This window comes from Macrobrachium nipponense, chromosome 40 (genome assembly GCF_015104395.2).
Source record: "Macrobrachium nipponense isolate FS-2020 chromosome 40, ASM1510439v2, whole genome shotgun sequence".
Lineage (NCBI taxonomy): Eukaryota > Metazoa > Arthropoda > Malacostraca > Decapoda > Palaemonidae > Macrobrachium > Macrobrachium nipponense.
In genome coordinates this window covers 9524052-9537806 of record NC_061101.1, presented here as the reverse complement: position 1 = coordinate 9537806, position 13755 = coordinate 9524052, and the positions used below count along the sequence as shown (strand labels likewise).

The 13755-nt window shown below is 40.6% G+C and overlaps 1 protein-coding gene across 1 annotated transcript in view; it reads left to right on the top strand.

Annotated features, from left to right (window-relative positions):
• LOC135211906 (centromere-associated protein E-like) overlaps positions 1-13755 on the top strand; it is a 209700-nt gene that overhangs the window by 125713 nt on the left and 70232 nt on the right. The window contains 8 exon segments of the mRNA XM_064245140.1: positions 729-851; positions 1671-1782; positions 2639-2789; positions 3833-3928; positions 4181-4380; positions 4841-4969; positions 5695-5726; positions 5729-5850. Coding sequence (XP_064101210.1) covers positions 729-851; positions 1671-1782; positions 2639-2789; positions 3833-3928; positions 4181-4380; positions 4841-4969; positions 5695-5726; positions 5729-5850 — 965 coding nt within the window.

The following is a 13755-nucleotide window of genomic DNA, read 5'->3' as shown; positions in this document are numbered from 1 at the left end:
ACTCTTGGCCATAGATCACATATCTCGCTAAAGTTTTCTTGAGGTGATGCAGACTACTGGGCAAACACCCACCAAGTCTACCACCTATCAGGTAGGAACCAAGGTTTTATTTATACTACAACATATGTTGTTTACCTGTCCTATTCCATATATAGCTGTCTCTTACCCTCACCGAAGGGTGCCAATCAGCTATGTATATATCTTGGACAGGTAAGTTGATTGTATGAAAATGATATTGTTATGTTACAATAAAGTTTCATACATACTTACCTGGCAGATATATACAATTAAAGGCCCACCCAGCCTCCCGCGGAGACAGGTGGAAGAGAGAAAATATGATAGAAAACGGGGATGGTTCTAGTCCTGCCACCCAGGGCAGGCCGGTAGATCACCTGACCTACCTGTAGCGAGTGGCGCGAAATTTGAATTTCTGTCGGGGACGACGAGTCTTAGCTATGTATATATCTGCCAGGTAAGTATGTATGAAACTTTATTGTAACATAACAATATCATGTTTGTTTTGAAATTTACCCTTAAATAAGGAACTATTCTGTACAGTAAACATTTGCATTTATGTTTTAAAATTTGCTAGTAAATCAGAAACTATGCTGTAAACATATACATTTGTTTTTCATGAAAATATTGAAAATCCCTCTGTTATAATTCAATTTACATACTTTTTCAAGCTGTTATACATTATGGTGTATCATTATGATTTTTTTTCTCAGATCGTGTTTTTGGCATGGACTATGAAAATGCAGACATATTTTTTGAAGTTGCGCAGGGCATCGTTGAATCTGCTCTTGCAGGATTCAATGGTACAATATTTGCCTACGGTCAGACATCATCAGGTATGCATTGTCAGTTCTCAAAAGGTTTTCCCTTTAGACTTAATAATAATGCACAATGTACTGTATTCAATTATATATTAATTGATTTTCTGTCATACTATACATAAATGGTCATGAGAGTACAGTAACCAACTTGCCCACAATTCAACTTACAAATAGCCCTCTGAAACGTAACTAGTTTGTAATTGGGGTGTGTCTGTACAGTACAGTAGGTAGTACATTATGAATATCAGACTATCTAAGCCCTACTTCTGCAATTACTTTTTCATCACAGCTCCTACACTGTTGGCAGGCATTGTTAAACTGGTACAAAGGTAGAACAAGATTCCTTGATTGGCATGAAAGAGATTCTGTTACGGTCAGTCATAGGTAACTTCCCTTTATTTATTAGGACTTTGTCTAGTGGAGAAGTAATAGGTTCAAATTCTGGAGATTTTTTTATTTATTTTTTTTTTTTTTATGAAACTGAGATTTGATTTTTATGTAAACTCCATTAATGAAGCCCTTTCAGATGACATCAAGTGTAGTGGTTTTGTGATGTGGACCTCCATACCAAAGATAGCTGATAATGGGGACATTTGAATTTTATAACTGTCTTGGAAGAAAATTACTGGAGTTATTTTAGCACAATAACTGTGAAGTTGTCTTCAGTCAGAATGGTCTTAGAGAGAATGTGGCCTTGGCATATGGGAAGTGTAACTACTTTTGTCAGCTTTTTGTCTGTGCAGTAACTGCAAAATAGGCTCCGTTGTCTTAACTACACTTTTTTCCGATGAAGGAAAATTACCTGTACTGTATCTGTATCCATCCCATTTCCAGGGAAGACGTACACAATGATGGGCGAGAAGAGTAGTCCTGGAATAATTCCACTGGCCATACAGAATATTTTTAATAGCATTGAGAACAACCCTGATCGCGAATACCTTATAAGGTAGGTAAATTATGTTAACTGTGTGATAATGCTTCAGCTTGTATAGACTTGTCTTTTTATTGTTATTATGTAATGATGTCTTTGCAATAATTGCTGAACAGCTGAGAATACTGAATGGATCCATAGTACATATCCCATGTGATGCTTGTCACTGTTATGGTAATTTTATCTTTTTTTAAATGCTTATATTTCTCATTCACTGTTTACTTTGCCTTTTCTGAAACCAGTGTGGTCATCTTTTAAGCATTTTATAATCTTGCTTCTTCAGCCTATAGAGAGTAAGCTTACTGAATATTTTGACAACTGATTTAAGTGCAGAACCTTTGTAACACCACATTCAGTCATCACCAGTTTTTGTGTACCTTTATCCAGTAGATAACTATCATTTAATACAATTTTTTATTACTGGTGTACCCATGGTCCTGATTTATGTAGGATTAGAAGGGAAATATGGAATTTTGTTATATTTTTATGTTCCCATTGTATTCTCATCAAAGTGGAAGAGTTCTCATCATGGTGCCATCAGTGCTCCTCACACTGTACACTGTAGGCATTACTAATGATTATTTAGAGAATCCCTTCGGCCCCCAGCTGCAACCCCTTTTAGTTCTTTAACTGCGCCTCGTCATCTTCTCTTTCTTCCATCTTACTTTCCGCCTTCTACGAACAATAGTTTCATAATGCACCCGTGAGTTTTTCTTCCAGTTACACCTGCAATACCTTTTTCCTTTCAGTGCTGAATGACCTTGTAGGTCTCATTGCTTGGCCTTTACCTAAATTTTATATTCTAAGCGGAAAAGTGAGTGAGTTCAGATTGGTAAATTATGAGAGATTTATTTATATATTTATATTTCAGAGTGTCTTTCATGGAAATATACAATGAAGCCATAACCGATTTGCTTGCTGCTCGGGACCCAAGAGGTAAAGGCCTAACGGTTCGAGAAGATCCATCAGGCACCGTTTATGTAGTTGACCTGAAAGAGGAGTGTGTCAGTTCTGAAGAAATGGTGAGTTTACTTTTCAGTTGCATGGATTTTCAAAGTACAAAAGTTGCCATTTAATTACGCCTAACATGGTGGACATCTAAATCACCTGATGAAACATCTCTCACTTAGTGAATATAATCCCATGGGGGGTAGTGCCATTAGTGCACCTCTTGTGGTGCACTGTAGGGATTACTTAGGGTTCTTTGCAGCATTCTTTTGGCCCTTAGCTGGAACCACTTTCATTCCTTTTACTTTACAACCATTCATATTCTCTTTCTTCGATCTTACTTTACACACTCTCGTAACAATTCCTGTCAATTTCCCGTTTAGCTCTGAATAACGTGAGAGATCCCAGCGCTTGGCCTTTGGTCTAGATAATATAATGCTATTCTATTCTAAATCACCTTGGTCTTAGTGAATATGAGTGCGGTTGTGTTAGAGAAACAAGGGTCATTTCGTAATTGTGTGTAGTTTTAAAATGGTTGAGATAATCTTTTGACCATTAGAACTTGTTGGCATAGATTATTAAAAGTAGCATACAGTAGACACCCCATATTCGTGGGGAATGGATACCAGACACCAACACACACACACACACACACACACAAATAGCTAAAATCTGCAAATACGTACAACCCCTGAAAAATGTTTAGAAGTGCCTACGTATTTTGATAGTTAACACAAAAAAACCCTATTAGAATCATTATACCATAGTTTTTTAATAGTTTTATCACAAAAAGTGCATTTGGTCATGAAAATAGAGTAATTTATGAATATTTCTCAATGAAAAATACTGCAAATAGGCAAATTATCCTTGAATAATGAGCATATACGGTCTATAGAAAAATCCGCGAATAGGCAAGTCTATGAAAGGTAGGTCGACTGTATTGTGATTATATAATATGATGAAAGTACTAGTGACAAAACTTTTTTATACTTAGTACTTGTAAAGATGTAATATTGGCTACTGAAGTGGCATATTGTATAGTAAAATATATTACGGACATGGTTTCCTTAGATGGTATGCTGTTGTAATTGGAATATGTATACATTAATATTTACAGCTACTGTCACTGATGAGAGCTGGGAGCAAGAATCGTCATGTGGGTGCGACAAATATGAATGACAAAAGCTCCCGATCCCACACCATTTTCCGCCTGGTATGTACTATAAGCCTATTATGACAGTTTGTGATAAACTGCATCTGTTGCTATTTTACTATGTATAGTGTCTTATTTGGTAAATTTGTTAGGGTGCTGTTCATTTGTCTTTGACAAATGTAAGCATAACATCGGGTTTCCAGGAGATCATAATAGTTTTCTTGGTCTGCCTTAGGGACGTGACATTACACCAGATGAATCAGTTGTGAAATAACATGAGTGGATTTCAAAACAGCATGTTTGTCATTCCAGATTATAGAGTCTCGGGAGAGGGGTGAAAGCAACAATGCAGACGAAGCCATTACAGTATCGCACTTGAACTTAGTGGATCTTGCCGGTTCAGAAAATGCTTCACAAACAGGAGCGACTGGAGAAAGATTAAAGGAAGGAGGTTTCATAAACAAATCCCTCTTTATGTTGGGACGTGTCATTTCTCAACTCAGTGAAGGAGAGTAAGTAAAGATTTTTCCTCTTGTTGAAAAACTTTGAGTTATTCTCTTTTTCCTTGGGAAGGTGTTATATTGAACATAAGAAATAAGGGGTACCAAGCTTTAAATCTTATACTATCTGGGTTATAGAATGTAATAAAATAACAATGAAGGTAGCCAGGGAAATATTGATGCCAGTAGCTTCTTGGTTTTTTTCTTGTTCTTCGTGTTTTTATTTGGTATGGAAAAATATTGTATGATAGGACCTGCCTCTTCTCTTCCCATGCCAAGTAACATCTCGTATATGTCTGAAATTATTATTAAATATCTGTACATATTTAGAAAATTTACTCATTTGTATTCTTTGGTGTATAGATTTGTATTTAATACAGAAGCTAGGTTTTGTATCCAACAAAGAGTGGTGATATTTTTGTTTTTGCTGCTTCACTTTTTTTTTTTAATTATATATATGTATTTTTTTTAGCGCATTTGTGAATTTCCGTGACTCCAAGCTCACCCGTATTCTCCAGTCGTCACTGGGTGGAAATGCAAAGACTGCTATTGTATGTAATGTCACCCCAGTTGGCATTGATCAGACTCATTCCACATTAAGGTATGTTTTATATCTGTTTGACCCTGTACGGGTTTAGTGCTGTCAGTTCACCTACTAAAGGTTCTTTGCAGCGTCCCTTCGGCCCCTAGCTGCAACCCCTCATTCTTTTTATTGTAACTCCGCTCATATATTTCTTCCATTGTATTTTCCACCCTCTCTTAACGATTGTGTCGAAGTGCAATTGCAAGATTTTCCTCCTGTTACACCTTTCATACCTTTTTATTGTCAATTTCCCTTACAGCACTGAGTGACCTCATAGGTCCCAATGCTGGGCCTTTCACCTAAATTCTATATTCTGTGCTATTCTATTCTACTGTATTTGTTTGAGAGCAAAAGTAATTTGTCATAAGTTCATTAAATATATTTTTTGGCAAGTCACTATGCATATTTTACTTGAAAGGGCACTTTTTAAGATGTTTTGGAATCTAACTTGTTTCTGCCCTTTTACCACTCATCCCTTGATCCAGCCCTACTTAGCAGCTGGTACTTTGTCAACCAGATGTCATATTTTGAGTAGTATGAATAGAAATTGAATACTTGTATTATGTTTAGTCAAAGATGTAAGATTATCATTACTGTTAGAAGAGGTTTATTATTGTCCTCAAAAGTCATTCACAAATTTCTTTTCTTAAATCTCATAATGCTGTTGGCACTGGCATTATCTTTTTCAACTCCACTTACAGCATAGTAATTTCTATGAAACTGCAAAACTATTTTTGCTACAGGTTTGCATCTCGAGCAAAATCCATCAAAAACAAGCAGTCATTAATGAGGTCTTATCAGAAGCGGCGCTGCTCAAACGTTACGCCAAAGAGATCAAGAATTTGCAGATGTCTCTTGACAGGGAGCGCAATACCGACAGAGCTCAAGAAGTTGAACAGGTTCGTTAAGTGAAGTCTATTTTAGGTCATTTGCAACTTGAATGGGGAAAATAAACCCCAATGTTTTTATTAAATTCTGTGTCGGGTAAAGTGCTGAGGTTTTCTAGTTATCTTTGTATTACAGCTTTGTCCAGTAACTTGATTGATAGTGCTTCTCAAGAGTGGGTTTGGTGAAATTGAGGTAAGTTTTTCCAATTATCATAGCATTAATAATACAGTTCTGCATAATGTTTAATTGCATTCTGTATGGATTAACATTATTTATGCAGTCATTTTTGTGTAACCCAACTTAGGAAAAATGTGATTACTGTAACTGGATTCTTTTTTTTAAAGTTTGATCAAACTTTGAAAAAATTGCTAATTGAAAGATTAATATTTGCTTAGTGTATTTGAAGTGACATAGCTCAAGTACAGTTTAAGTCCCCTAAGAATCATGAGCTTAAACTTTGCAGAATCAAAAACTGGCTTTGCCATTTATGCTTTAATGTGTCCTGCTCATATAGGTTGGTCCTGTAGGGAGCTAGCGCCATCAGTGCACCTCATATGGTGCAAGTTAGGCATTACTTAGGTTCTTTGCAGCATCCCTTTGGTCCCTAGCTGCAACCCCTTTCGTTCTTTTTACTGTACGTCCTTTCATTTTCTCTTTCTTCCATCTTGCTTTCCACCCTTTCCTAACAATTGGTACATAGTGCAACTGACTGCTGGGTTTTCTTTCCGTTACACCTTTCAAATCTTTTACTGTCAGTTTCCATTTTGGTGCTGAATGACCTCGTAGGTTTCAGTGCTTGGTCTTTGGCCCACTTCTATATTCATTTCAGTTCATATAGAGTGAGAACCTGACATTAACATGGACCGTACTCATGTCATGGAAATACTGTATTCTTTTGTTACAGACATCTCTGTTAAGGTTCACTTTTAAATTCTCTAATTATGCTGCAAAATTGTTAGGAGTTTTTAAAGTTTCTTTTGTTCCGCTGGCAAAATATGAGAGCAATTTTGACATTTGACTATATATTTGGGTCTGGCTCAGCCGTGTCGCTCCCGTGAAATATGTCTGCTTTAGCACTATTTCTAGTAAAATATTGCTATAATACCAGAGAACTGCTAAATTGGACATGTCAGAAGCCTCTGACTCGCTCACCTATATAAAAGGTGTCGGTATAAAAACTGGGGCGAGTGTTAAACACTACCACAGCAACCCCTCCAATTAGCCTTTTCCTCATCAGAAGACCCTAAATACGGGGAGCCGACCCATAGGTCACACCTAGCTACCCCGCTTGAAGGCGGCTGTGACGTCATACTTTTCGATAGCCATTCCGTGTTCGCACGTTCGAATATTACTATTTGTTCTTTTATTTTTATTCTGGTTACGGATCGTCATCTACCTCTTCACCCAAGTTAAGTACTGGTTCCGCCCTTTTTCAATATTTAGGGAGTGAATTTGCCTATCGTTTTGCCTTTATTTAGGATTTTGATTAGGCGTCACTTTTAAATAGGGGGGGGCGGGGGCAAGCAATCGCCTTTACGGCTTACCCTTGAATTGTACCGATTTACGCTTGAATTGTACCGACTTCGAGTAGTCTTCCTCTCTGCTTGTAACATGTGATATTTCAGTACATGTATGTATGTAAATGTAATATATATAATGTATATATTATATGATATATATATATATGTATGATATATTTATTTATTTATTCTTGGGTGGCAGTTTTTAGTCGATCCGATTTCCATTTATGTTTTGTTATTTTCATTATTTTCACGTTTTTCACGGGGGTGGGGTTCTTCTTTCGAGCACGTTTCTTTGTTTCGTGCTTCGCCGTTTATCCACCGTCCTATTTCATTCAAGAATTTTCCCTTTTTTATTTTCGTCAGCTTGCCGTTTCTTATCGTTTTGTCAGTAAGCAAGTAGTTTTTCCCCGTTTTGCGCCCACTGTTATCGAGTGGCCTTCATTGCGGTTTTATATTTTACGACAGTTTATTTTTCATTTCATTCCCCCGTGTTAAAGCATGATTTTCTTTTAGCTTTAAGTAATTGATTTTATTTTGTCTATGTTATATTTTGGATGTTAGTCGGTTAGCTACATAGGGCTATGCCTGCGTTTTCCTCGTAATCTTTTATTTGCGAGGATACGCTGATCACGTGATCGTCACCCCATCAGCCCTCCTTCCCCCCTCCCCCTCACGTGGGGCCCCCCAGTAGTTGGGTGCTCCCCTCGCCTCGGTTGTCGCTGACAGCCGTTCCCATCAGCAGAGGGGGGGGTGTAGAGGTCCTCCAGGACCTTAGGTTGGTGGGTGTCGCTTCTCAGCCGACCGCCTCCGGAGTTGTTGATTGCTTTGCGTATTCAGCCTCGGCTTCCGTGGAATTTGTTGCGCTCTGCTTCTTTCAGCTTCCGGAGCTTACATCCATCCGCCTAAAAAACATTCCCTCTCTGCATAAGGCGGATTTAGATTCAGGCCTCTCCGGTAGTCGTTGAGGGCTATGTTTACGGAAGTTTCTCTTCCGTAGGCGGAGATATTATATTTGTTATTTTATTTCTCCCTTTTATTTTTATTTTTCTTTTCTTTTTTGCCCACGGAACTTGCGAGTTCATGTGGCCGTCCCGGGTTACTTCGTGTACCCCCCACTCCGGGTCATACAGCTCCGGGTGGTTTTAATTTATTATATTCCCCACCCCGGGACGTAAATATATGAATATATATATACATATATATTTTTTATTTTTTATATATATTATTTTCCTTTCTTTTGCCACGGAACTTGCGAGTTCATGTGGCCGTCCCGGGTTACTTCGTGTACCCCCCACTCCGGGTCATACAGCCTCCGGGTGGTTTTAATTATTATATTCCCCGGGACGTAAATATATGAATATATATATATATACATATATATATTTTTTTATATATATATTATTTTCCTTTCTTTTGCCACGGAACTTGCGAGTTCATGTGGCCGTCCCGGGTTACTTCGTGTACCCCCCACTCCGGGTCATACAGCTCCGGGTGGTTTTAATTATTATAGTCCCCGGGTGGACGTAATATAATGAATACCCATATATACGTATATTTTTTATATATATTATTTCAGTTCGGCATGCTCCGGCATAGACATTATTATCATAATAATCCTATAGTTTGTGCAATTGTTCTCATATATTATTGCACTTACAGGCCACTCAGTGTCTGGTTGCCGATCTACAGGATCTGTGCAACCATGATGTTTGCCGGAACCATGCCCCGTGCGCAGTATTGCTTACCGGTTCCGTAGTCTGGCATCACGTAAACGGCTTTGCATGCTACGACTTGTACAACAGGTTACCGGTTCGAAATAAGTTACCGCACTGCTTGTTCTATACACTATTGTGATGGAATTATATTACACTACTTGGGTTAGTGTTAAAAAAAAAATTAAAAAAATAAATAAATAAATAGATAACTAAATAAACCATTAAAATAAAATAAATAACTAAATAATAATCAAATAAATTACTATATAAATAAATAAATAATTAAAATTTCTGTAAATTAAATTACATTAATTAATCAACATATGTAAGAGTTATGGAACAGCAAGAGGCAGAATTGCCAGCAAACCTGGTTGGTTTGGAAGAAGTCTCACACTTGAACTAGTGCGGATGTTTGCCCATTACACTAGATATGGTTACAGGTAACAGTGTTAATGAGGCTAGCCTAGTTGGTCACCGGGGTCTTTCCTCGAGTGACTCTGATTCTTCCTCTCCCCTTTACTCCAAATTCCTTCATGGGTTTCACAGGAAGTTTGCCCCCCTCCCAGGTCGCATTCCTTCTCTGTGATTCCTAGATTAAAGAGAAAACCTTCGGGTAAAACCAAAACTTGCTTGAAAAAGCCAATCAGACACAAAGCCACCTCAAGTCCCATCCCTGCAACGTCTAGAGGTCGGATACCTCATAAGGTACCGTAGGGAGGGCTGGAAGTTCCCCTTTAGTCGGCAAAGACCTGTTCAACACGAATATTTTAAATCAGGCCAGTAGTCTTGCTAGCTTAGTCAGTTCAGTCGCAGCAAGGTTTGAAAGGGTGTTTTTAAAACGTTTACGTTGCACAGGACTCCCTGATTGCAGGTCTCAGACAGGAGTCGGCAGTTCCGGCACCTCCTAGTAATTTGGTGCAAGGTCAGAGCATGCCTGACGGGTCCACGTCCCTCCGTTCCACCACCCTGGTGATTTTGGAGGGTAGTGAACTTCGCTCCGTTTGTCAGCGGGATGTTGACGGTAGAAGGTTGTGGTACACATAGACTCGAGGATTTCGAGTTATTTCCCGAAAGGTTATGGCCACCATTTATAGCTTATGTTAGGCTTATGGAGGCAGCTTCGATTAGAAAGGACAAGGTCTCCAAGGGGACTGTTATCCTTTTCTAGCAATCAGGCTCATCAAGTATAGATATGGAGCCTAGAAGTGGATCTGCTCAAATACTAAGGTAAACAACATGACGGGAACTCCTTACCTTTTACATCAAAGGTAGCAGGATTTACCCTTCAGGCAGTGACTCGGGAAGAGCCCCAGCTTAGCGGAGACAGATTCCACATCATTGCTACCCCCAAGGTAGAGAGAGTTTGTGGGAAGTTTGCTGGCTACATTCTCGGCAGGCAAGCTTAAGCCAAAAACTGTGCAATCAACTTGTTTAGTGAGCGCCTCTGTCAGACGCACTGATCCAAGCCGGATTTGATGCTAGGACACGTCTTGCAAGGTCTCTTAACTCTCTAGTGATGACGGAGACGGCGGTTCTGGAGTATGCTCATGAACCGCTGTATAAGGTCATTGCGGAGTAGTTACTTTTAAGCATGCAATGTGCCTCGTACGGCTTTGCGGTTACTAAGAGAAATGGCAAGAAGCATGTTCTATCCGAGGCTACGATCAGGCACGAACCCAACAGCTTCTGGCTTCCTCAATCTGGGGTGCAGATCTCTTCCAGCTTCGGAAGTAAACAGGTTCAGAATGAGGCATCACATTTTAATCAAGCATCAGATTGCGTTGGGGCATCCTTTCAAAGGATATTAAGAGTCTTCTTCCTCCAGTTTTAGGACTAGAAAAGTCAAAGAAGGTACCAACCTTCCAAGTTCCGCAACAGCACCTTGTGCTATAAGCTGTACTAATTCAGCAAGTTCCCCAACCTTCATCTTCTAAGACTCAGCCTCGGCAACAGCCTCAATTTGTCTCCCTTTCGCCGTCGGCTAGCCAACAGGTTCCCCCTTTCGTCAGAGTGGAGGAACCAGAGCCCAAGGGCGAGCTAGAGGGTGTATGGTCAGGAAAGGAACCCGACCCTCATCATCTCAATGAAGTTCCTCAAATAGGAGGCAGGCTGTATCTCTTTTAACATCATTGGGAGTTCAGCAGCTGGGGCGGAAAAACATAGTATCTATCTATCAGCATCCAACCCAAGGGTTGATGGATTACCCAGGACCTTCTCCAGAAGGGAGCAGTCTCCAGGACAAAGAACTTAAAATTTCAAAGTCGTCTATTCAGTGTCCCAAGAAAGGGACCGACCAAAGGAGGGTGATCTTAGTCTTGTCCCGTTTAAACTTGTACATTCCTTGCGACAAGTTCTAAAGGCTGACCATCTCTCAGGTACGGGCCTTACTTCCCCGTGGGGGCGTCACCACCTCTATAGGTCTTACAGACGCCTATTATCATGTCCCGACGGCTCAGCACTCCCATCCATTCCTGGCTTCAATCTAGTGAAAGAAGCTTATTCCTTCAAGGTGATGTGATGCCCTTTGGGCTGAATATAGCCCCAGGGTTTTCACGGAACTGGCGGAGGTAGTGGTGCAGGAGCTAAGGTCTCAGGTTTTATTGGTAGTGGCGTACCTAAACGACTGGCTAATCTGGGAGATGGTCAAAGACAAGTTTATGAAAGCCATGGACGGGGTCATATCTTTCCTGGAATTATAGGGTAGGGTTCAAGATCAACAGGACCAAGTCCCGATTGGCCCCAGAATCCAAGTTCCAGTGGCTAGGTTTCCATTGGGGCTTGGATTCACACAACCTTTCCATTCCATCAGGGAAGGGGATGCCAAGGTAAAAAGCCAATTCTTAAAATTGCAAAAAAAGGCTTCGGGAAGGAATCAGGAGACGATCCTAGGCTCGCTCCAATGTTTGCGTCAGTCACAGACGTTCTGTTGAAAGCCAAGCTCAAGGACATCATCGAGTTTGACGTTCAAGGCCAATGCCAAGTGTCGCGACAAGTTCGGCCGGGTACCTCTGATTCCCCAGGAACGTCTACGTCCATGGCAATAGCCGAAAACCTAGCCAAAGAGTTACAGTTGCAGTTCCCCCCCCCTCCCCCGTCCCTACTGATGCATACAGTCGCATCACTATCAGGTTGGGAGGTTATTCACAGCACAACAAGGTTCAGGGAACTTGGTCACCTCAGTTCCAAAAGCTTCACATCAACATCCTGAAGTATGGCAGTGTTTTCTGACCTTAAAGAAGCTCCGTCCTCCGGAGGAGACTCATATCAGATTGGCTCTCGACAGTGCAGTAGTGATACATGGTATAAACAGAGGGTTGGTCCAAGTCAAGTCATGTGAACCACAGGGTGATAGCAATTTTTTCTCTAACTGACAAGAACACCTGGCATCTATCGGCTACCCATCTGGCAGGATTCCACAATGTAGTAGCAGACGCATTGTCCCGGTCAGTCCCCCTGGAGCCAGAATGGTCACTGGACCAGGAATCCTTCGAGGGTTTGTAGGAGCGTACAGGGTCTGAAAGTAGATATGTTCGCTACAGGGGCAAACCACAAGCTGCCTTGTTACGTAGCCCAAAGTATGGACCCTCTAGCATACGCTACGGACGCCCTGAGTATAGATTGGAACCAGTGGAGGGAGGTTTATTTATTCCCTCCAGTGAACCCTCTCCTGAAGGTGTTGCACAAGTTGAAATCCTTCAAAGGTCAGGTGGCTCTCATAGCTCCTTACTGGCCCAAGAACAATTGGTTTCTCCTTCTCCTAGAACTAGGTCTTCATCCTCACCCTCCCCCGGGCTTGAGGCTGACGCAACAAGTTCAAACGGTGACTGTGTTCGATTCCTCAGGTCTTCACAAAACCCTATCTTTATGGTATTTCATGAAGTTTGCAGGTAGGAGGGTAGGGGACATTGATCCACAGAACATTCTGTTCTTGGAGTCAGACAAAAGAGAATCTACACTTTGCCAGTATGATTCAGCAGTTAAACAATTGCCTACATTTCTCAGGAAATCAATGTCAAAGTAATGACAATGATCGTGACTATAACATTCTTCAGGCCTTTATTCGAACAAGGCTTGGCAGTTGCACAATAACAACCACTAAGTCAGCTCCGAAAAAGATTTTCTTCTCGGGTTTGGTATAATCTAACTGAGTCTCATTTCACCTCAATCCCAAGGGCTTGTGCACGCCTGCGGCCCCATTCAAAGGCCGTCGTCAGTGTCATGGTTTCTTAACGATGGTCTCAGGTTAGACTCTAAAACAGACAACTTCAAATGTGATTGCCAAACCCTTTTGCGTAAGGCACTGTTTTTATTAAGTCTGGCTTCAGGTGCCAGAACATCGGAGATGTCATCTTTATCTAGTGGCCAAGGGCATATAGAATTCCTTCCCTCGGGTTACGTGTTGCTTTCACCAAATAATTATTTTATGGCTAAGAATGAGAACCCTTTGGAAGGTTGTTCCGCTTCCGCAACATCCATCTTTATGTACTGTTAAAACCACAAAGGACTATTTATCTAGCACATCTACCTTTTCCGAAGGCCCTCCTTTTCATGTGGGGCGGTGGTGGTACATATCCCTAAAGGGCATTACGCAGCAGTTTTTGTATTTTACCAAGGAAGTCAGCCCAGGGTCCTTTCCCAAAGCGCGTGCTATTCGGCTATAACAACTTCTGTAAATTTC